Raw genomic sequence first — 24776 nt, 5'->3', positions numbered from 1 at the left:
AATATTATACTCTTGCATAACTAGTTCGCGAACCAAGTATCCCTTTAGACTTTTTCCAACCTAACATAACTATACATCAAAAAATAAAATATTTTTTAAAAAATAAAATAAAAAATAGACTACACTTAAAAATAAATAGAAAACAAAAAATTAAAAAAGGACAGCTGAAGTAGAAACGTTTAGTCCTTTCTTGTTTTCTGTGTTCTTACAGAGGGAGACAAACCAATACAATTTTTTTTTTTTCAAAAAAAAAAAAGTTAAAAAATTCACCAAAAATAAATTCACATACCCATTTGCAGGAATTGGAAATCTACAGTGAAAAAAGAGCAAACAAAAAGTGAATTTTGGAGTTTCAAAGTGGAGCAAAATTAGGGTTTTTTTTGCTGATTCTTGAAAAGGTAAAGTTTATTACTATTAATTATTGCAATTCTTTTTAATGATTTTTGTGTATTGGATTAATGGGTATTATCTTGATTGCATCTTTTGTGTAAATTTTATTTTTTTGATTTTTTTTTTTTATGTATAAAGATGTGTTCTTTAGGCATTTTTGAGCTTATGTTAAAGTTTACTACTATTAATTTTATTGCAATTATTTGTAAAGATTTTGGTGTGTTGGGTTAATTGGTATAATCTTGATTGCATCTGTGGTGTAAAATTCATCTTTTTATTGTATAATCTCGATTGCATCTGTGGTGTAAATTTCATCTTCTTATTTTTTGAAATTCTATGTATAAAGATGTGTTATTTAGTCATTCTTGAGCTTATGGTAAATGAATTCTTATTTTTTTGTTTTTTTTTTTATTGGCCTTTTGAGGTTTGGTGGATTCTTTTTTCTTGTTTAGCTCAGAAATTATTTTTGGTGTATAAAGATATGTTCTTTAGGAATTTTTGGGCTTATGCTTGATGAGTTCTTATCTGTTTTTTTCTATTTTTTTTTGTTGGTATCTTGAGGTTTGGTATATTTTTTTTAAAGTGATTGCTCCCATATGTGTATCCCCTTTTCAGACTGTTTGGTAGATACCAATTAAGCTGAGGGTCTATCGGAAACAACCCCTTTACCTTTACTAGGTAGAGGTGAGGTCTGCATACATTAGACCCTCTCAGACTCCCTTGTGGGTACACTGGGATGTTGTTATTGTTGGCGGTAGATTTTTTTTTTTCTTGTTTGGCTCAGCAGTTAATTTTTGGGTGTGTATAAAGATATGTTCTTTAGGCATTTTAGGTTAATGGTAAAGGAACTGTTATATGTTTTTGTTTTTTTGGGTTGGTATTTCGAGGTTTGGTGCTTTTCTTTTTTCTTGTTTGTCGTAGTTGAAACTGTTCTAGGGTTTAGGTTTGTTTGTCGAGTGAAAAGGGTCCAAAAATAGAGGGGAATGGATAGGGAGGATTGTATTATTTGGCTGATTAATTTTGATTGAAGTGTAGTTATTATTTGTGTTAGCTTTTTATCTGTTTATGTTTATTTGACTGATCTTTATTTGGAAACTCATAAACAGTTTCCTTTGACCTTTTTATTCTATGCGTTTTTTCGTTCGTTTCAGCTGTATTGATTGAAAGTTTAGATTTCAGTTTTTCTTCAAACTTGTTTTGCTGATCTATATATCTTTGATGTTAATTTTGTGATCTCTATTGAGTTATGTAGTTGTATTGATGGATTGTGTAAGGGCTTCCGATTGTTCTATAAAGGTCGTGAGCTACTCTGCTCATCCGCTTAAGCAGTGCAGAGCCACCTTGTACTAAGGGGTGTGCAAGAAATTACACTGTTTAGCTACGTAAATATTTTCTATATGTTGACTCCCTTATTTCTTACGTGTCTACTTTTTATATTTGACACCTCTTAGTAAATTTTTGGCGCCGCCACTACGCTTGAGCTTCTTAGTTGGATGCTCAGATTCTTTCACAATGGCCAAACTGTTCAAAATTGTAAATTGGTCTTTGTGTAATTTGCATAACTATTTATATGCATGATACCATATTTGGTAGTTGGCTTGGCAACTGCCCAACCACAATACTCTTTTTTCTTTCCTTTCTTGGAGCCTTTTGTCATTTTCTTTCTGGTAAAGATGAGGGAAGGTAGGTTTATGGGCCTTCACTAACAAGGACGATATGGTTTACAAAAAGAAAATGGATGTTACTCCTTCACATTTTCTTTAGATATGCATCTTGGTTGGTACAAACTGCGTACACTTTACCCTCCCCAGACCCCACTTTGTGGGTTATATACTGGGTATGTTGTTGTTGCATCTTGGTTAGTATTGAGAAAAATTGCAGATATGGCATTTTGTAGTTTATCGTGTTCTGCGGCGATTAGAGTTCACATATTTATAATGCTAGGTTAACTAACAACAATCTAAGTTTGTCCATGTTATCACATGTAGTTTGACAATTTCTGTTGAACTGTAGTAAGGGACTGAGTGTTTGTTCTCTATCGTATATGCGCTCTTCCAAATCCACTTAGTTCTGGAGAGATCATAATAATAGATACTTATCCCCAAAAAGAAAAGAATCCATTGAATTATATGACATACAAAGTGTTACTGGTACACTACATTTTTAGCTTTTTGAGATGATTATTAGCCATGGCTATTAACTTTTTCTGTGTCTTTCTTCTTCTGCACTTGCTTTACCATTTTTCATTTGATTACAAATTAATTGATGTCAGTGGTCTTGCTATCCTGTGTTTCTTTAGTATTACATGCCAATGTCAGTCTCTGCTTCTGTGAAGGTTTTTTTTTATATCACGATGCTAAAATGTTAGATATGTATCTCTCGCACCCTAGGGTATGGCTTTAGGTGCAAATCCCTATGGAGACAAAAACACACTAGGTTATTTCTTTCATCTGTCTAGGTTTTGATAGGTAGAGTTAACTGGTTCCTGTGCTGGTGGAAGATGGTGGAAGTAGAGTACTCAGTGGAATTTGTCGAGTTGCACTCAAGCTGGCCTGGACACCGCCGTCCGTCAATTGAAAAAAATGTTGGATATGTGTCTATTCAGTATAGATTTATGGTTGCCTATAACTTTGTATAAGAGATACGACTATATTGATCTTTCACACATGTGCATTATGCTCTCAAACAATTGCTAAGTATTTTGTATGGATTTTATGCATCTTCTTCTTTTAGTAATAAAGTGAATTATTTCTTGCGCCCATGACTTTGGTCATGTGGTTAGAGGACAACACTTGATGTGTGGATTAGGCGCACGTCAAAAGCTCGAGCCTTGCCACTGACAAAAGTTTGGTATTTAAGTGGAAAAGGGTAGAGGGGTGGATCCATTGTCCAGTGTCCATCATGTTTCAAGTCGTGTGCCATAGGTCCTCACTCCTCGGGAATTTCTTGATTATAGAAAAGGTAGTAAAGTGAAATTTCTATGAACCTGGCTAGTTGATGAACTTCTTGATAAAGTGAAAGGTTCATAATGGAGAGAGAAAAGTAAGAAGGAAAACCATTCTATGTATCATAGATTTTCCTGTTCTATTAAGGCTTAACAAGCAAAGAGTTGCTGGGAGAATAGTAGCATGTTGAACCCTAATGAACAGGAGGTTCATTTGTTAAGATTAGCAAAGAGCTAAGGATCTTCTGCCTTGGCAGATAACGTGCATTTAAATTTCACCTGTAAATGTCCTTCAATTTAGATGCCAAGTTAAATCCTATTGAATCTTCTCTAGCAAAGACTGAATTTCTGAACCTATTGATGCTGGAGAAAATGATTATAAATGTTGGTCGCCACGGGATACTTTTGCACTCAGGGAGCTCTATTGTAACCAAAGATACCCCAATTTAGTAGGTTCCACAAAAATCTGCACAACCATATAAGCAACTGCATAGCCCCATAGGCTATATTCTAGTTCCATAGGCAACATATCTATGCCCTAAGGCACTCATATCATGCCCTTAAGGCACATCATATAGCCCCAAAGCAACTGTATTTTCATATCGGTATTGCCTCGAAGGCAACTATATGTCTTATCGGTATAGCCCCGAAGGCGACTGTATGCCCTAAAGCAAATGTATATCTGTATAGCCTCGATTGCAACTGAGGGGTCTATAGACCTCGATCTCGGCTTCTTAGGCAACTATGTGACCTATAGGCCTCAATCTAGCCTCTTTAGGCAAATATTATAGCCCGTGAGTGAACGGGCTTCAATATAGCCCCCTAGGCAATCAAAATACCTCATAGGATTTTACTATAGCCCCAAGGCAATTGGAGTAGCCCATAGGCTTCAACTCATCTTAATAGCCCCAAAGGCACAAGTCATATATCTGCAGCTAACCACAATAGCCCCGATGGCAACAACAACCATAAGTAGCCCGAAGGCAAGCGATGTAGTTGCAAACGACCTATACGAATAATCTCTAAGTCGTATTTAAGCTCGAGGCGCTAACAATAGAATACAAATCCCAACGAGGGATGGGTATATCAGCTCAAGCATCCAACCAAATCAAATAAGGCCACGAGTAATTCGGCTAACAACTAGATGTATTGTTCTTAAGTTTTGATGACGCAAGGAAATAACCTTAATATACCTTTTTGTTGATTCCAAGCAGCCTATACAACCTCCTCTCGTACACTCGTATCAATTACAACAAGCTAAACTTTTATACTTTCTTACTTCGGGTTGCCCAAATGACTTACCTCATAATAACTGCTTCTCAAAGATAATTACTAGCTCTTTAGCTTCTGCTATATTTAGCACTTATACATACCTATCTTATATCTAAATCCCTGATATTTCCTTGATTATAGCCTTTGATTGCATATGACCTATCCTTATGACTAGATCTTATCCTTTTTTTGCTTTTCAATTAAGCACGACTCAACTATGGATCATGCTGAAAAGAATAAGAGTAGCCTTGAAATGTCTTAAAGCTCGCTTCTTCTAGCTACCATGTACTCTGCTCACGCACCCGCTGCAGCCAATTACTCAAAAAGAACTCTAGGGATCTATGCTTGAACTTCTCCGGAAGAAATTTCTCGTTTTCCCTTCCAAACAAAGCCCTTACTTATGCTCTTTGAATCTTGTAAATGACCACTAAATTGCTTAAGTCTTTGAGGTTAGATTGTTATTGGACTTGAATATATCTTAGCCAACAACTTATTTTTCATCTCTATTAGATGATCAAGGAACAGGTTAGTGACCCAGTGATATCACTATATACGAGCCTCCAATAGAAAATCAAATACAGTTAATTGAGTCATGAGGCAAGTGAATCATATATTGTTTTTTAACCATTAATTTGGAACAATTGTTTAAACAAGATGTAAGTGAAAAAGAACATTTAAGAGTGAATTTTCCTATTGAAGGGGAGTCTTGGAGTAACTGGTAAAGTTGCTGCCATGTGACCTGGAGGTTATAGGATCAAGCCTTGGAAACAACCTCTAGGCACAAATGCAAGGTAAGGCTGTGTACAATATACTCTTGTAGTTGGGCTCTTCCTCGGACCCTGCGCATAGCGGGAGCTTTAGTGCACTGGGTGGCCTTTTTTAGTGAATTTCCTGTCGATTAAGTAGTTTCTAGTCTTTTCCTTGCTTGTCAACATAATGAAATAGTACCACTTTTACCGCTCAATAAAAAAAGTAGGAATTGAAAGGGCAGATTGTCCATAGACTATAGTAAGCAACATATTAGTTGGATGTCATAACAATCTACACACCACCTCCTATTCCTCGACTTGACACAGATTCGACATTACCAAATATGAGTTTTTAACATCTAATGATCAATTCTTCAATACACGCTAGACCAGGAAATCACGTAACTTAAGAAATCATGCCCAAAAAGAATGGAATAACCTTTACACACCTTACTTGGACATTATCTCTTGCACCATGGCTAATAATTTCCTTTCCAACTTTATGCTGAAGAACCTGAATCTACCGATTCTGATTTAACAATTCCCATATCCAACCACCACTCAATGTGAGTTATCTTTTTATGGTTTGGGAACTAATTGATGCATATTTTATGTATTGGAAATAGATATAGTGGAAGGGTGTATCTGCTCATGAAATTGATGTAAAATTGTGGAACTTCATTAATGAATTGAGAAATCAATTTGCTTCATGATATTCTTAGTTATTTATAGAATAATATAATCTAGTATAATGTCCTACCAAAAATAATCTAATATAATGGATGAATTTGATAACATCCTGTTGCTGGACATTTCCTAATGTTGAAGGTTCCCTCATTTGGGCTTCAAGAGAGTTCTCCACTTAGCTAAACTTAGTATCTCCATTAAAATATTAATAAATTATAAAATCTTGTAAAAATTCATTACATATACTAATATATCATAGCTAAAAAATTTCATAAATACCAACACTTCTAAAGAAAATATAATTCATCAAATCTAGTACTATCGATTTTCCCCGAACGTACGCGGTGCTACAATAAAATTCTCAAAATTAGGCTCGTAAGTCTTCGATCCAAGAGAATAGATAACCTTGAATTTACGGGGTGTTACAGTAAGTTAATGATATCACATATCATTGGTCTATAGTTTTTGAGAATTTTATTGTAACTATAAAATTCTCAAAATTAGGCTCGTAAGTCTTCGATCCAAGAGAATAGATAACCTTGAATTTACGGGGTGTTACAGTAAGTTAATGATATCACATATCATTGGTCTATAGTTTTTGCAGAAGTATCTATTTTAATGTGTTGGAGTGTAAGACTATCTCAATTGAAAGTGTACGCAATTAGAGGAGCACTTAAATTTTTTGAGTTACGTTGTGTTTCCGCATGCTCCTTCACTTGTGCTCCTGATTCTTTTGAGGGGTCAAACACGTGGAAATATTTTTTGTCTTTTTTCGTGGTGAAATTTGTACTTAATAACTCTTGCTTTTTTACCATGTGAAGAAAATAGACTTTAGGACTAACTCAATTTCAATAGCTAGCTCATGAGGTGAGGGTTTCTCTACACCATATAAAAGCACTACCGTTTTCTGTTGGTCCTAATCTAAGTTGCTCGGACTCTTCATTGGTGCTGCACCTGTGTCAACACGGCATGGGTGTGGGTGTGAGATCTGTACCCGATCTGGTCAACCAATTCTGGGTACTTTGACCAAAACCGACAGTGAAAGTCTGGACAAATTTAATGAATTCTTTAATCAAAACAAAAGTTTAAGGTTACATTGAAGATTTTGGGTACTATGTATATAGATATTTCTATGTTACTATTTTTCCCTTATCTCTCAGGATTCTCCTATTGTTTAATATTTTCTCCTTAGTTTTCCAAATAATATCTCATAATTTAGGTTTGTTACCTTTGGTTTTAGATATTTGAATTATTTTTAGCCGAATTCCCGCACCCGTATCCAGATACCAGGATCTATATCCCTGAATCTTAAATTTGAGATCATGAAGGATCCAACCTTTAGATCCACACCCGTATCGGATACCCGCACCCGAGTTCGAGCAACTTAGGTCCTAATAAACTAGCTTTTTGTACTGAGTTAGGTTCAAGGTCTATTTTCTTACATGATATCTAAATCAGCCCCATCCCTATTCTTGGTTTACCTAATGTTACCCTCGTGCCCCCATGTTATGTTGTCTGTGCTTCAGATTTCGTGGCCTTTTGGTGTCCCATTGAGGGAATGGTTGTTGTCTCTTTATATGGTCTTGGGTAACCATCACCTCGTGAGCTAGCTTTTTGCGTTGAGTTAGGCCCAGTTTTCAGGAATGCACTCGCATCATTGCATAATGTGAAGCGATGCGAGCCCCTCTCTCTAAGTGTGGCTGATACGAGCCAACCTTATAGAAGCGGGCACATCACATGGTTATGCGAGATGCGAGCGCATCATGTTGATTTTATATTTAGGGTCAATTATAAATTAAAAAGAGGGTCTAGTGCTGTGACTACCACTGCTGCAATTTACTAGGGTTAACTTTGAAGTCCACTGCTGCAACTTCTTCTTCTTTGCTGCAACTACCACTGCTATGACTTCTTCTTCTTCACTGCTTTAGAAGAACAAGAATTAGATGTTGAAACATTATTAATTTAGATTTGATTTTTCTTCTTTTTTCTTGTTTGTTTTGCTATTTTGTTGAACTGTTTTGCTATTGTGGTCTATGTTGTTTTGCTGGTCTGTTTTGCAGCAGGTATTTCGGTGATCAAACTTGGGATTTTGGTGTTTAATTTAAACTTCTGCTTATATATATTGTCTTTACTCAGTTTTGTCTTACTAGTTGGATGCTCTATTTAGTTTTTTCCTTTTAAATTGTGTTTCACTTCAATGAAGCTCTTGCAATTGCTTCACACTTCGCGTAATGCGTGATGCGGAGTTTTGTCGCTTTTTACCGCATCACGCTTTCCTGAACACTGGTTAGGCCCAAGGTCCATGGTCTTTCCCCAGTGTTAATTGATTTTCTATTGACAGTACTGTCTAATCTGTTTGGTGATGTACGATCTCTTGATGCATAAATTGGTATTGCCATGTTATAGGACCATTCATGCCTTTCTATTTGTTTAATTTGAATGCTTTTCTGTTTAATAAAGACGAAAAGTAATGCAGGTTACAATTACGTTCTTTTGCATCTCTCAGTGAAGTTTAAACAACTAGTAAGCTCTCTATGAATCCAATAAATTTTCCTCTTGTGTGATCAGAAGGTTAAGAAATCCTTGTGTCTAGTGTCTACTGATCTATTGAACTAATCTTTCGGATCATTTTTCAATTTTTTTCACAGGGGAGGTTGCTGGATATTCCTCTTTATCTCTTTCAGATATGATGGAAAAATTTGATGCTACAAGAATCTCTTTACATCTCGGGAGTCCTAATTTGTGAGTTACTGTTACATTATGAAACTGGAGGACTTCTTTACCTTGACTGAGATGAGTAATGGGCTCACTTCTCCTTCTCGAGTCCAGGAGCTAGTCTCCCTAATGCAGAAGGAAAGAGAGAGTGTTGTCAAGAATGCTGGTGAAACAACTAAGCAATGGTCTGCCGTTGCAAGAACGATAGCTGCAACTGAGAATAAAGAGTGTCTTGAGCTCTTTATCCAGCTAGATGGGCTCAGCTTTATTCAGAGTTGGTTAAAGGATGCTCTAAGATTTGGAAGTGAAACAGCTGAATGCTTTGTAGATGAGTCAATTTGTCATTCGATTGATTATTTACTGCGAGCGGTTGAAAGGCTGCATGTAGATGATAAGAAGTCAGTATCTTCTGGAATCTGGCAGACCGTGAAGAGCCTTCTTGGCCACAGTAGTTCTAAGGTGCAAGAGAGGGCTAAAGCACTATTTGATAGCTGGGATACAGGGAAAGACAATTGTATGGTTTCAGTGGGTACTGAAAAAGTACAAGCATCTATTGATGATGGAACAAGAGATGCTGGGAATCTTGTTGGGGAAAATGGGCTATCTGAACCATCTCCTGTGGAAGGAGGTTGTGGAGAAGAAAAGTCCGAGGAACATGTTGGCAATAATGCTATACTGTCTTCAAGGTCTGATATCCATCAATCTAGGGTTGGCGATACTGCAACATCCAACCAAACTTTAGAGCATACACACATGAAGGATGCGTTTCTGGGCTCTTCTTTGTCAAATTCGGTTACTGAAGATCACAAGGTTGAACAACCGACACATCATGCAGAGTGTGCCAACGATGCTATTGATATGCCAAATATGTGCGCTTCTATAGCTACGGGACCTGGTGCTGTTGATGAACAGGCAGATGTTCCTGTTCCAGATTCCATTAATCACATAAAAGAAGTCAGAAGTGCTGACAAATTCAACACAGAAGTGTCTAAATCATTGGAAGACAGAACTATTTCTTTAATTACTGATGTCAGAGAAGCTTTGGATGCTGTTGCAGGATCAGATTTACAAAAACAAACTGATGTCTCCAATGAAAGTAATTGTAGTGGAAAATCTTCTTTAGGTGATGCCTCGGTGGCTGATCCCGTGGAAAAGACACTGGCAGATGATAGCAGACCTGAAAATCATTACAGCAGCAAGATAGTGCTTGAAGGTAAAGAAAGCAGAAATTGCAATGATGACATATTGCAGGACTCTGACAAGTATAATCCGGAACATCCCATAGATTCTGTTGTTGGTCGGGCTGACAAACACACTAGTGACAACAGTGAGGACAAACACACTAGTGACAATAGTGAGGACAAACACACTAGTGACAATAGTGAGGACAAACACACAAGTGACAATAGTGAGGACAAACACACTAGTGACAACAGTGAGGATGATATTGAAAATGAAAGTGAATTTCAAGAAGCAGGTAAAGGAAGTAGAGACTCTGATGTGTTTGGCAAGACAAGTGATATTGATTTTGACTATGGCATCATGGATCCTTTAGAACTAGCTAGACAAGTTGCGATAGAAGTGGAGAGGGAAGTTCAGAGCTGCAGTTCTTCTGACAAAATAGTGGAGAGTAAAGTTCATGAGCCTGGTAGCCCAGATTCTATTAGTGGAAAACAATGCGAAAAAAGGTTTGAGTGCCCTAACATGGAAGTATCAAGAGGAATTGCTCCTTTGACTGAACCTTCACTTGATAACTCAGAAGCTAGGCCATGCAATGGAACAATGGAACTGGAATCTTCTCAGGTTGTTGATGCCACTTTGGATCTTGAAACCAACGCTGAGAAAGGTCTGTGCGGTTTTGATCTGAATCTAGAGGTTTGCTCAGATGATGTAGATAGCCCTGTAAATCCAATCTCCACTTCCGTCTCTGTTGTTTCTGCTTCAAGGGCTGCAGCAGCCCCTGGAGTACCTAGTACTCCTTTACAGTTTGAAGGAACTCTTGGATGGAAAGGATCTGCTGCAACAAGTGCCTTTCGGCCTGCATCACCTCGCCGGATCCCTGCAGGTGAGAAGGCTGTTTCTTCTGGCGGAAATGACAGCAGCTCAAAACAAATGCAATGTTTCCGTGGTATTGATCTAAATGTATCTGAAAGTGGAGATGATAGGGCTGCAGACCTTTTTCCTGAAAAGAAAGTTTCACTATCATCTGCTCTTCCTCTTGGGAAATCTTCTCCTGAAGATAGTTCAAGAAAATCGGAAATGTTAGAATGGGATCTTAACTGTGCAAGTGAGGAGGATGAGGCACCATCTGATTGGCGTATGGAGGGAACACTCTTGTCTCTGAGGAATGGTCATCTGAGCCAGTCGCCTTCATCATCATCATCATCAAAGCAGCCTTCATTAAGGAACTTTGATCTAAATGACCAGTCATCTTTTCTCAATGATTTCTCGAATCTGAACAACTTTAAGAAACCGTCTCAGAATTTGAATGCGTCTGGTGGAATAAAATCACGTGATTCTGTAGTGACCATCATGGGCATGAAGGTAGAGGTCAACCGTAAAGATTCTGCTGCTCAGCCTTTTCCTTTCCCAAACGGTAGGGTAGCAGAAAACGCAGTTGAGCATAATGTTGCACGAGGCGGAGGAGTTTTAGGAATGGGGTCTCCATTTCAATATACCCCTCTTCCTGCTTTTGGTTACAGTGGCATTGCTCCAGTTCCTCCCATGGCTTTCTCCTCATCGATGTATGGACCCAGTGGTCATATTCCTTACATGGTGGATTCCAGGGGGGCTCCTGTTGTACCTCAAATTGGCGGATCTGCATCAGCAATGCCACCATCTTTCTCCCAACAACCATTCATCTTAAACATGGGAAGTCCACCTGTTCCCAATGGAGTTTGGCCATCACGTAGTACTCTGGATCTTGACACTGGCTTAGTACTTGATCGTGGGAATAAAGATGTCGTAGGTCTGAGGCCATTTTTTGATCAAGGACAGGCTAGACCGATGAATGAACCCTTCAGTTTCAGCTTGCAACCCTCAACCAGCTTGAGTATTGGTGGGAAACGCAAAGAACCGGATGGTGGTTGGGAGCCTCATCATCCACCACCATGGAAGTAGACTTCATTTTGTTTCCCGCTCGTTAAACCATTTTCGGGCAGTGTCTTGTAGCAGTAGGTAAATTAAAGGTAGGGAGGGGTCTATAGTGTGATTTAAACTGGGATGGGCATAATATAGTTGAATAAAGACGCTAGATTTCTGAATGTAATATGATTCTTGATATTACTTGGGCAAAGAAGAATAGGTGCAAAAGCTTACTGATGTTCAACATGTTTCTAACTTGTTTATTCTGGACCTTCTGGTGACATTTCTCTGTTTCTCTATTATTTTCTATGTTTTTTAACTGCTCTAATGTTAGTCACTCGAGCCGAGGGTCTTCGTGAAATAACCTCTCTACCTCCTCGAGTAAGGTCCGGGTACACTCTACCCTTTCTAGACACTACTTTTGGGATTACACCGAGTTTGTTGTTGTTGCTTCCGGCGACATTTCTTAGGTCTTATCTTCACGGGAAGCGTACATGTAACTGTAACTGTTATTTACACCAAAGAAATTTATCCCTACCTCAGAGGTAAATATTGTTTTCGATAGACCCTCGAATCAAAAGAAAATGCATCCAAAGCAGTCGAGGAAGAGAGTATCTAAGCTACTGGACTTTATGCACCTTCTTATTAGCTAAAAAATAACGACTTTATTAAGTGTAATCACACTGCTTAAATAATTGCACCTATTTTTTCAGGATTTACAAAGTAAAACGAAATTTAAGTTTAGTGCAAGCTTTTAACTTTTACCAGAACTCATTGTGGGATTTTTGAGATGATAACCATGTATATATAATACGTTAGATGTCTGTTAAGACGTGCCTTTAGGCTTTAGAAAATACACAAATTTTTGAACAAAAATTTATAACCATCACCAGTTTCTATTTAAAACTTAAAACTATTTGACAAAAAAAAAAACACATAAACAACACAATAATTACTTCTGCTTCAAATGATAGATGAGTCATCTATATTCTATTTGTTCCAATCATGAAAGTAATCATTAATAATTACATTAGAATAGACGGTCTACATCAAATTTATTGAGGTGCGATCCTTTTTCTGAACAGTATAATTTTTTTTTCTTTTACATGATTAGAAATTATAATATTCAAAATAAAGGAATAAATAAAAATTTAGCCACGTCTATTCCAGCAGTTATAATTCGTCCATAATTCTTGTCCCACTTCCATCAACTCCTCCCCACGTTGCTCCACTATATCGTTACTAAAATTAATATATGTACTCGCGCGATATACGGACAATATTTAAAATCTTAAAATCATTTCTACTTCCATCCATTCCTCTTCATTTTCCATTTTCCAAAAAAAAAAAAAAATGAGAGAAATATTACACATTCAAGGAGGCCAATGTGGTAACCAAATTGGTTCAAAATTCTGGGAAGTGATATGTTCTGAACACAACGTTGATCTAACTGGTCGTTATAATAATGATGAATCATACGACGATGACATACAACTCGAACGTATTAACGTATATTTTAATGAGGCAGCTGGCGGTCGTTATGTCCCTAGAGCAGTGTTAATGGATCTTGAACCTGGTACAATGGATAGTATAAGATCAGGTCCATATGGACAAATATTTCGTCCAGATAATTTTGTATTTGGACAATCTGGTGCTGGTAATAATTGGGCTAAAGGACATTATACTGAAGGTGCTGAGTTGATTGATTCTGTTCTTGATGTTGTACGTAAAGAGGCTGAGAATTGCGATTGCATGCAAGGTTTGTTATTTGTTCTTTATGAGTTTACGTGGCACATTTCGAATTTCGAGAATTCACCTATTTTTTTTAATCAGAATTTTATTATTGTGATTTATAATATTCTTTATGTCTTGATTTGATTGATTTTGTTCTTGATGTTGTAAGTAAAGGGGCTGAGAATTGTGATTGCATGCAAGGTTTGTTATTTATTTTTTACGTGACATATTTGGAATTTCGAGAATCCACCAGGTCTTTTTAATTAGAATTCTGTTATTGTGATTGATAGTACGTATTCTTTCTGTCTCGATTTGATTGATTTTGTTTGTAAAGAGACTGAGAATTGCGATTGCATGCAAGGTTTGTTGTTTATTCTTTATTAGTTTACGTAACACATTTGGAATTTTGAGAATCTACCTGATTTTCTTAATTAGAGTTTTATTATTGTGATTTATAGTATTTTTTCTGTTTCTTTGATTGATTTTGTTGTTGATGTTGTAAGGAAAGAGGCTAAGAATTGCGATTGTATGCAAGGTTTTTTGTTTATTCTTTAGAATTTAAGTTTTGTGCATCGTCAGTGTATAGATATTCTACCCTATCAAGTAAACTTGACTTGCTATTGCAGATTACCTAATTTTTTCTTTTTTAATTTTTATGTAAATAATTAGGTAACCTGCAATAGCAGGTCAAGTTAACTGATAGTACAGAATATTTTGTACACTGACGGTGAACAAAACTTAAACTCTAGTCTTTATCATTTTACGTGACACATTTGAAATTTCAAGAATTTGCTTGATTTTTTCTTTTTTACCAAAATTTTATTATTGTGATTTATAGTATTCTTTCTGTCTCAATTTGATTGATTTTGTTCTTGATGTTGTACGTAAAGAGGCTGAGAATTGTGATTGCATGCAAGGTTTGTTATACTCTCTTCATTTCAGTCGTGTCGCATAAATTGGGATAAAGGAAGTAATTTTTTTTTAAACTTCTCCTATGTTTTTATGTTTCATTTTGGATGATTGCATAATTGTATTAATGTGCATAACTATTTATACATGGCCAAAATTATTTTTTATCTATATATTAATAGATATTGAATCCCCCTTCTACTAGTTCTTGTGTGCACTTTTGAACTCTTCTAATGAATATCTTGGCTCCAGCACTGACTGTGACACGCCTTCATGGTGAGACACATAGGAGTACAAAAAAAGAGTCGGAATTTGATCATCATAGATCATAATTGATGCACCTAATTGCAGTAATGCAGGGTAAGGTTGCAAACAATAAACTCTTGAGGTCCAGCTCTTTCCCCGATCCCGTACACAGCGAAAGCTTTAGCGTATGTGGCTGAACTTTTTATAGCTGACAAATGAGATTCTGTCACCTTATCTTTTTCCTACTTTTCGAAATGCTTTTTCCAAGAACTTATATATATGTTATATCAGAAAAAACACACACTGATCCATGGTTTTCTGAAGATATGGTGTTTATGGTGAAACAAACTTTTATACTTATATAGGATGGAGTGGTTATTGTTATAAAAAACTTCACAATATATAACACAATTGGACCAATAATGTTTAGCTTTTTGGAGTAATCTTTGTTGTTGGTTCATGAGCCAGGATTCCAGGTTTGTCACTCACTTGGAGGAGGGACAGGTTCCGGCATGGGAACGCTCTTGATATCGAAGATAAGGGAAGAGTATCCAGACAGAATGATGCTCACTTTCTCTGTGTTCCCATCTCCAAAAGTTTCTGATACTGTTGTTGAACCATACAATGCTACACTCTCTGTGCACCAGTTGGTAGAGAATGCTGATGAATGTATGGTCCTTGACAACGAAGCCCTTTACGATATCTGCTTCAGGACTCTCAAGCTCACTAATCCTACCTGTGAGTTTTCTCTCTATGTTATTTACTTATACTACTCCATTTGTTTGTCTGGTTTTGACTTGACACAGAGAATTTAAGAAAGTAAAGAGCGACTTCTGCATCTTGTAATAATATGTGATGTGGAACGTTAGAATTAGAGACTAGCCTAGCCAAAAGAGGAACGAGACATTCTTCTTGAAACACACTAAAAAGGAAAAGGAAAGTAAGACCAACAAATTGAAATGGAGGAAGTATGATCTTTTCATTTAGAGCGTTTCAAATGTTTCAACATCATTCCTAGAGTAATATTATTCTATTTAACTACCTTCGAAACAAAGTTGTTGAGTTTTTATATGATATCTTTTCTCTATCAAACTAATTTTTCTGCTCCTGAATTCGTTGATATTAAAACTTGGAGTTCAGTTAAACAACGTTGTATGAATTTAATATAGGTTTTGATAAGGATGGAGCAGTATGTTAAATTGTATCGTTCACTTTGCAGTTGGTGACCTGAACCATTTGATATCTGCAACAATGAGTGGTGTTACATGTTGTCTGAGATTTCCGGGGCAGCTGAACTCAGACTTGAGAAAGTTAGCCGTGAACTTAATCCCCTTCCCGCGTCTTCATTTCTTCATGGTTGGATTCGCGCCACTGACATCTCGCGGATCACAGCAATACAGTTCCCTCACAGTGCCAGAACTCACACAACAAATGTGGGATGCAAAGAATATGATGTGTGCAGCTGACCCTCGTCATGGACGTTACTTAACAGCCTCAGCAATGTTTAGAGGAAAAATGAGTACCAAAGAAGTAGACGAACAAATGATCAATGTCCAGAACAAGAACTCATCATACTTTGTTGAGTGGATCCCTAACAATGTCAAGTCAAGCGTGTGTGATATTCCACCAACCGGGCTGAAAATGGCATCGACATTTATTGGCAATTCGACTTCTATTCAAGAAATGTTTAGGAGAGTGAGTGAGCAGTTCACGGCCATGTTTAGGCGTAAGGCGTTTTTGCACTGGTATACTGGAGAGGGAATGGATGAGATGGAGTTTACGGAAGCTGAGAGCAACATGAATGATTTGGTCGCGGAGTATCAACAGTACCAGGATGCTACTGCAGAAGATGAGGAAGAATATGATCATGAGGGGCCTGTTGAAGAGCAGCATTATGAAGGCTAATGGCTAAGCTATTAAAATTTCATTATATTACTAATGCTGCTTTGTTTGTTTTCTGCAACTGGATTTGTTATTGTTTATGTTTTAACTTTAGCTTCATTGTAGTATTTTGGATAACTCTCTGTGTTTGTGGATGAAAATTGAATGTTAAATAATGATCTACATTGTATAGTACCCAAAGTAGTTCCACAAAGTGGGGACCGGACCTTATCCTGACCACAAATAGAGAGGCTGATTACAGTAACATCTGAAAATTTGCTTTTGCTTCGACCAATATTATGCATAAAATAAGTACATTATTTGATTGACCGCATAAGAAAAAAGTAACCGCAACATAACTCTCACGTAACAATTGAATTAAGCGATGTGAAGGTAATTCACGTACAACAATCTCTTCACGAATCACGATTAACCATCCTTCATTATTAATCATCACATAAATAATCTCAGTCCCCAGCTACATGTATGTGAACCAAACTTCATTACAAAAAAATAACCTCATTTACAATTCTTCCATCTACTTGGACTACATATGCTAATTCTACCGACGTTAATCTCACGCCTTGTCATCAAATAAGACAATGAATCGCCCCTAAAATTAAAAAAAAATTATCAATCTCTTAATTTCTTTCTATTCATCATCCTCTTCCTCCTAGCTTCTGCATATTGGGCCTTTCTTTCAGTAAGACCCATGCTATGCTCAAAGGTGAAAGCCTCCACCAAAGTGACATTCAGATCAGGAGTGCCTATTGGGCTTCTATGGTTCACAAAGCCCAGTCCATTAGCAGATGAAGGAATGGGCTGTGCTTGTAACATTGGGTACTGAAATTTATGAGGCTGGACCATAGAACTTCCCAAATTTTGGGCCGTGCTATTCCCATGCCCTTGTCCATTCAAGTTCGGCATGACCTGTAATTAGCAAGTCATGACAGAATCAAAATTTTCTCTAAGGAGTTCAAAATATGAAATAGCTAAAGAGGATATATCATCTACTCTACTAACATAAAAAGTATTTTTCATCATATATAGGCAATGTAATTTTCAGGTGAAGAGGATTCAAATGAACCCTCTTAACCTACCTAAACTTTGTTCCTGTTAGCAAGTATTCAATCCAATTCTAGCCTGATCAAATATGTCACTAAGATAAAAAAAAAATAAAAAAATCTCGAGTGATAGAACAACACCTTCATAACAAACGCAAATAATTATACTGAGTACGTTATTATTTGTTTTTTTTTTTTGTGTGAAGGTAGAGTTTCGTTACATAAAAAAGTAGACACTTTAAAATAAAAACATCGAAATTACTTTATCAATATATTTTGTCTAGACTAAATAGGATCCGGAGAAATTGTCATGATAATTCACATCGATTTCAATAAGCAAGAGGTCTTCTTTTAGTCCCTGAAAAATTATATATTTATTTTGATACCAATGATAGACATGTTTGTATATGTTGATTTTAATTCTAATAGCACAATACACAAGTATTTAAATATTTTTTTTAATCTTAATACAAATATTTAATAGCATAACGATCACTATATGGGAATTTTCATACCTTTTCTTTTATTGCTTTTAGCTCAAGATTGTAAGCTTTTTGATGGTTGTAGTGTTTTTCTACACTCTTCAATCCCTGCACAATTCCAACCAAAAAAAAAAAAAGAGTTTAGACAAAAGTAAAAAGAGGGAGTAAATAACAGAATTAACCATATAGTAGACCAACTAGTTAAATATTTCATGTTAGCAGGATTCGGAGCAGGATCACACTCTAAGGGTGTGATATAGTACAAACGATGCCACACATGCTTGAGGAGTGTCAATCGATACCTCTTGATTTTTTTGTGAATTTTCTTTTTTATATTCTGACATTCTTTAGTGAAAATTCTGGTTCCAGCACTGGATACAACCTACTCTAATTCAAGTGTTAATGACTATTTTCATGGTTTAAATCAATAACCTTTAAGTCATACAGAGACAACTTTATTGTTGCTCTAAATACCTCCTCTGATATAAGAGGGCCGACAGGTTAAAAAACAATTGCCCGATAAATTAAGTATGTTGTTTTAATAGGGTTCGGGGGAGGATGCTCCCAAGAGATGTGATGTAGCCATAAACTTACCTCAATGCAAGTACTATTGACTATTTTTACGCTTTAAATTCTTGATCTATAAATCACACACAAAATTTATGTTAATAATTCATAAATTTACTCACCCATTTGAGCGATTCTCTATTTCGAGTAAACGTCTTTATATCGCACATCAACTCCTCCCTTGTCTGCAGGTAGTAAGAATTCAAATTTCAAAAGAAAAATTCAACACTAAATTCTCAAAAGAAATAAAATCAAATATAAAACTATTTTAATCAAAATTTTCATTAAGTAAGGTTTAAATATATTAAAAAAGAATAAACTCGAACACACTATATACACAGCAAAAAATTCGAATGAAGAGGACTGCCGCCGCCGTAAGAACAAAATATATTAGAAAAATTATATTCAACAAAACTTTGGTTTAATTATCAAAGATGTCAGTTCACTAGAGTAAAATTATTTCTGGAAATTAAATTGATGACACATGAATTAGGATAGGACAAAGAGACCATACAAACATATAAACAAAATTATACGTAAACAAAGAATTGCAAAGTGTTACCTTTTTAGGACTTATTCCCTGTGAGTTTAAGTGTTCAATGAAATTGGATTCAATTTCAACATTATTAGTTTCCTCTACTTCAGCTTGAAAATTCCTATCAAAGCTTTTCGTTTTAGAACTCAACAATTTCAATACTCGAGAACGTGACTCTGATGTTTCGATTAGGTCTTTTAGATTTAGCAGAATATTGGAGACTTCAATTTCACCTTCATCAAACGAAGCAGCTTCTATAATTCTACTTTGTATTATCATGTCCCGTTCCATTTTTCTTAAGTTTTTTTTTTTGTTTCAAATTACGGATGAAAAATATGAAACAGAATATTTATGACAAAACAATTAGATTAGTATAACATTTTTTTTTTATAAGGTCAATTATTACTCAACCTTTCCTTCTTCCTTAGTATATTTAGACTGCAAGAAGGAAAAGGTTTAATTGAAAATATGATTGCCGCTACCAATTCGATTTATACTAGGAATTAGATGAACATTAAATCCTTTTTTCCAACATTTAGATATTTGAGAAAATACATTATTTCTTTTAACATTTTTAATGTTTGAGAGTTGAATTATTTCTTTTACCATTCATAATGTTTGAGGTTGAAGTGGTTAATTTACCATGAGCAAATAATATTAATTCAATTGTGAAAAAAAAATTGGTGTTGAAGAATTACTTTACTGATATTCATGTAAACCATGAAAACCGTAACATTTTTGGAAAAGGAAAGAATTTTAGTTACTTATAATTAGGATTCAATTTTTCTTTAATGCCAAAAATTCACATATAGTTTCATTAGAGTATCTATAACTAACTTTCTAGTCTAAATTTCATATTTACAATTCATAAATAAAATAAATGACTATATACAAAAAAAGAAGGAAAAGTCCATAACAACAAAAAGAGATAAAAAAAATAAAAATTTAATGTAATAAATACCCTTAATCTTCTCCAACTTTCCATTTATTTCTCTGATATAACAAATCAATAAGTATGAATTTATACATTAATTACTCCCTCAAAAGTTGATAATTTTTTGTAAAAAAAAAAATTGTGATCTACAGGAGAAAGTTGGTAATTCGTGCATACAAAATTCTGGTATATACTATTTACGCAAATTATTTTTTTACTTAAATTTATTTATTGAAATCCTTTTTTGAATCTAATCCGCAATAAAAATTGATTCAATTTCAACATAATGAAAATCGATTTTATTATTGGTTTGAATTAGATTTTTGAAATTGAATGCATAATATAAACTTCAAACACTTTCAAATTGTCAATTTTGTAATTACTATTATTTTTGTATACAATAACTTCAATTGTAATTTTGTGTTTCAATTTTCGTATTCAATTTTTATTTTCGTAATTTTGAATTTTTTTCACGGAAGTTATTAAAAGGTTATAATCCTTGTTTGTGTTAGTTTTTTTTTTCTTTTCTAAATCCCATTTGTAATTGCAATTTGTGTGATATATTCATTCATTACTCTACTACATATTTCATAATATACATATTGACAATCTTTTAATATTTTTTTATATATATCTATTAATAATATATTTGAATTTTTGTATATTTGTTAACATAAGTGTATAATTGTATTTGTATATCTGTTTAAAAGGTTACAAAGATTATTTTTATTATTTGTATATCTATTGTTTGTATATATATATATATTAGTTTACATAAATTTGATATTTGTAGATATGTTGTTTGTATATCCATATATACAAATAAAGTATACATATATTCAAATCAAAACTGATTTTTATTATTTGTATATCTATTGTTTGTATATATGTATATACAAATTTGAATGTTGTTTGTAAACGATATTGCAAACGAAATATACATAAATTCAAATCAAAAGTGTTGTTTATTATTTATATATCTATTGTTTGTAGATCTGTATATACAAATTTGAATGTTGTTTGTAAACGAAATATACATGCAAACGAAAAATACATATCTGTATATCTGTTGTTTGTATATCTGTATGTACATATATGCAAACGAAATAAACATATACATATATGTTTATTATTTGTATATCTGTTGTTTGTATATATGTATATACAAATTTGAATGTTTTACATAGTAACAAATTTGAATGTATATACATAGATGCACTCTAAAACTGTATATATCTGCATATGCATTATTCTTCAAAATGTATATGTGAAAGTTAGCTGTATATACATATATGTAAATTGTATATACATATATCAAAAATACAAACTTTATATACATACATACACTCTAACTCTGTATATATATGCATGTATTATTCTACAAAAAAAAAAGTATACGTATCTACATATATTGAAACAAAAATGTTTATTGACCAACAATTCTATTTCATGAGAATATATACAAAAAAACCTCGTAATCATTGTAAACTTCATTGCTCCCCCTTTTAGATTTAGATACCTTAAAATATTTTTTCCTTTCCGCCTTGCTAGAAGATGCAAAATTCTTTCCTTTTTTTTTTGATCATCCATAAAAAAAAAAATGGGGGAGTGACTTACATAATATATAAAAATTTATATTATAAATAAAAATCCGCAAAAATAAAAAAATTATAAAAACGGGGGAGTGCTCCCCCTTTTCTATTTTTTTTGGTAAAATATATGAACAACGGAGAAATTTAATGACGAACTGACATAATATATAAAAATTTTTAAAAAATTAAATCTAATGTCAATAAATATCCTAAACTGATTTTTTGTGGTGAAAAATCCGCAAAAATAATTTATCACAGAAAAATTAAGAATTATATTTTGTGATATTAGAGTGACTTTGAGAGAAAAAAATTGAAGAAAATCTCTTGAATAATCATGTATTATGATGTTGCCAATGTTGTCGTTTCTTTAATTTAAAATCAAGAATATTAGAGTGATTTTGAGAGAAAATTAAGGAAAAAATAGTTGAAGAAGATATCAAAAAAAATCTTGTGTTTTGATATTCCATTGTTGTCTTTTTTTGAGTCAATAGGATAGAAAGAGAATACCAAAAATAAATATATGAGAAAGAAAATTGATATATACAAATCTTAATATATTTATATATAGGGTCCACAAAAAAAAACTGACTTTTAAATGCCAAATGACCATGAATTGTAAATTTTTAAAACATTAACCATATTATGTAATTAATATTGTATTTTATCTATAATATGAAATTTTTCCTCTTTTTTTTTAATCATAAATTACATTTATATAAAAAGAAAAATGTATAACCTTTAAAATTACCTGATCGTATAAGAAGTTTAGTACACACAATGCACAAAACCTAAACTCATTAATTATTAGTGTTTAGGATCAGTACATGTGCGTATAAAGCTTTCAACGACAGGTAGATTAAAAAGAACTTTTAGGCTTGTGAAAGAATGAAATTTTGATGTTCTTTAACGGAAAATTTTAATATGGGCCTCATGCACCACATCATATTTGCATGCCCTATTATTTTGACACATAAGCTTTGTGGCCCATCTATCAAAACAATTCTCTCTCTCTTTTCATATTTCTTTACCTTCTCATTTCTTTTTTTAGACAACTCATCTTTTTGCTATTTTGTTTTAGAGCTAATTTTTATTTATGGTCTTTTTTTGTCTTTCTTTATTCTTGCTTTTCAATTTTTTTCGTGCTCGTGATATTAATCAAATTAATGATTTTTTTTATTTTTCTAATTCCTACTTGTAGATATTTGCAATCAAATAAAATTTATATAGTATTTTTTTTATTTTAATTTATTTGTTTCACTTTTCTATAAGTTTATTTAAAAAAGAATGTCTTTTTCATTTTTTTTTTAAATTTTAACTGTTTATATGACATGTTTAAAAATCACAAAAGTTAAAGAGTACTTTTATATATTTTATATATTTTAAATTTAAGATCAATTAAGAGCCCGTTTGTATAGAATTAAAAAATAACTTTTAAATTTATGTGTTTAAAAGCTGAAAATAAGTGTTTAGAAATTAAGCAGATAAATATTTGGATAGAAGTGTTGACTACTTGGGGTCATTTTAAGAGCCTTTACTTGTTCCATACTACTTGGGCGAGTTCAAGGTTACTGAGAGGGTAAAAGTTGTCTTCTCCCAATTTGATTACCATGAGAAGGTGTGGTGTGATGTTTTTTCCTTAACCTATGGTCATATGAGCTTGGGTGCCGATTGGTATGCTAACGTGCAAAATTGGCCTAATGTTGTAAGAGACCAATGGGGAAATCACCTCATAACGTACTTTCTACCCAAATCGCAAAGAGAAATGCTTACCTGCTCCAATCCGATTTATGATGAGAGACAAAAGATTGAGAGGAGTAAGGAAGTGCAAGGTGGTAATCCAAGAGTGGAAAAAGGAGAGGATATATGGAGCGAAGTGAGGGGATTGCCACAAAACCGTGCTAACATTGGTTGTCCTTCCATTTCTAAGGACATTTGTGTAGGTACCAACATGGCAAGCGAAGGCGAACAATCCAAAAGGAAGTTGCTTCCCAAGCTTGTGGAGGACCTTCACCTCATGGCAAGGAAGAGTCTTCTCAAGATCTTAAAGGTAAAATAGCTAACTCTTACACTTTAGTGCATGTGAATAACAATTGTGTGGCTAGTAAGCCATTGAGTGTGAGTAGTATCTTACTTATTTATGAGTCTAATGATTCCTTTCCTCTTGTTGATGATGTACATATTGTGAGTTTGGATACACTAGTTGATCCTATTGATGACGAAATTGACTCTTCTTGTAAGATCAATTTATGTCCACCTAGTATTGAAGCCTATATGTTGAACGGAAGTACATCGTCTTATGTAATTGGTGTTGATCAACTTGTTTATGAAAATTGTCCCCCACTTGAGTATGTGTGTGATGTGCTTAATAGAACTCAAGTGAGTGAAGTATTTAAAAATGTTGGTCTACAAAGTGGGAGTGAACCCCAGATCTCTTCTTGGGGTAATCTTGTGTTTGGAACATCCTTGAAACTTGATATTGATCATTTAGAGTGTGAGGAACTTGCTTATTCCAAATATGTCTGTGAGGTAGATCACACTCTCTTTAGGTGTAATGTCTTGTTTGAAGATGATTTAAACACTTCTAATAAAGCTAGTGGTGAAAATGATGGTATAGCTTGCCTTGGAAGCTATAGCCTATATGCTAACCCACTTTGGTGTGACAACATTCCTTCTAAAGATGGAAATCTCTTCTTGGAAGATGAGAGTACTCTTAGGGGTAAGGAATGTGTAGTTGCGGAAGCTACTTCTTCTTTTACTTTGTGTGACTTTATTGTTGAGAGTACTCATAGTTCTTATTGGGAAACTAGTAGGGAGTACACACATGAGGGCACCTTGGAAGAATTCGATTTGAGTGATACTTTTCTTTACTCTCTATTTGCTTTGGATGATATATATGCTATTATAGAGAGTATGTCGTTTAGTTTGGGAGTAGACCACGGGAAAGGGGAGTGTTGTCTAGACCCGTGTCTATAGCTACTTTTCCCATTTGAC

The 24776-nt window shown here is 34.3% G+C and overlaps 2 protein-coding genes across 3 annotated transcripts; both read left to right on the top strand.

Moving 5' to 3' along the window:
• Positions 1-146: 146 nt before the first annotated feature.
• Positions 147-12122, top strand: LOC107850499 (dentin sialophosphoprotein). Of its 2 annotated transcripts, XM_016695072.2 has the most exons (3): positions 147-398; positions 8519-8565; positions 8691-12122. In XM_016695072.2, exon 3 carries the CDS (start codon positions 8803-8805, stop codon positions 11875-11877), a length of 3075 nt encoding a protein of 1024 aa, XP_016550558.1. In that variant the 5' UTR covers positions 147-398; positions 8519-8565; positions 8691-8802; the 3' UTR covers positions 11878-12122. The 2 variants fall into 2 exon arrangements, with proteins under 2 accessions (XP_016550558.1, XP_016550559.1); XM_016695073.2 differs by lacking the exon at positions 8519-8565.
• A 961-nt stretch (positions 12123-13083) lies between these two features.
• On the top strand, positions 13084-16806 carry LOC107851704 (tubulin beta chain-like). The gene is made up of 3 exons (XM_016696789.2): positions 13084-13600; positions 15199-15468; positions 15950-16806. The coding sequence occupies exons 1-3, from the start codon at positions 13195-13197 to the stop codon at positions 16633-16635; spliced, it is 1362 nt and encodes a 453-aa protein (XP_016552275.1). The 5' UTR covers positions 13084-13194; the 3' UTR covers positions 16636-16806.
• Positions 16807-24776: the final 7970 nt, after the last annotated feature.

Source organism: Capsicum annuum, chromosome 12 (assembly GCF_002878395.1).
Source record: "Capsicum annuum cultivar UCD-10X-F1 chromosome 12, UCD10Xv1.1, whole genome shotgun sequence".
NCBI lineage: Eukaryota > Viridiplantae > Streptophyta > Magnoliopsida > Solanales > Solanaceae > Capsicum > Capsicum annuum.
The sequence above is the reverse complement of the archived record's forward strand: the minus strand, read 5'-3'. Positions and strand labels throughout refer to the sequence as shown.

Coding starts and splice junctions, on each gene's coding strand:
- LOC107851704 (XM_016696789.2), top strand. CDS start 13,195: ATGAGAGAAATATTACACATTCAAGGAGGCCAATGTGGTAACCAAATT. Junction 13,601..15,198: donor GAATTGCGATTGCATGCAAG/GTTTGTTATTTG, acceptor TTCATGAGCCAG/GATTCCAGGTTTGTCACTCA. Junction 15,469..15,949: donor CAAGCTCACTAATCCTACCT/GTGAGTTTTCTC, acceptor TTCACTTTGCAG/TTGGTGACCTGAACCATTTG.
- LOC107850499 (XM_016695073.2), top strand. CDS start 8,803: ATGAAACTGGAGGACTTCTTTACCTTGACTGAGATGAGTAATGGGCTC.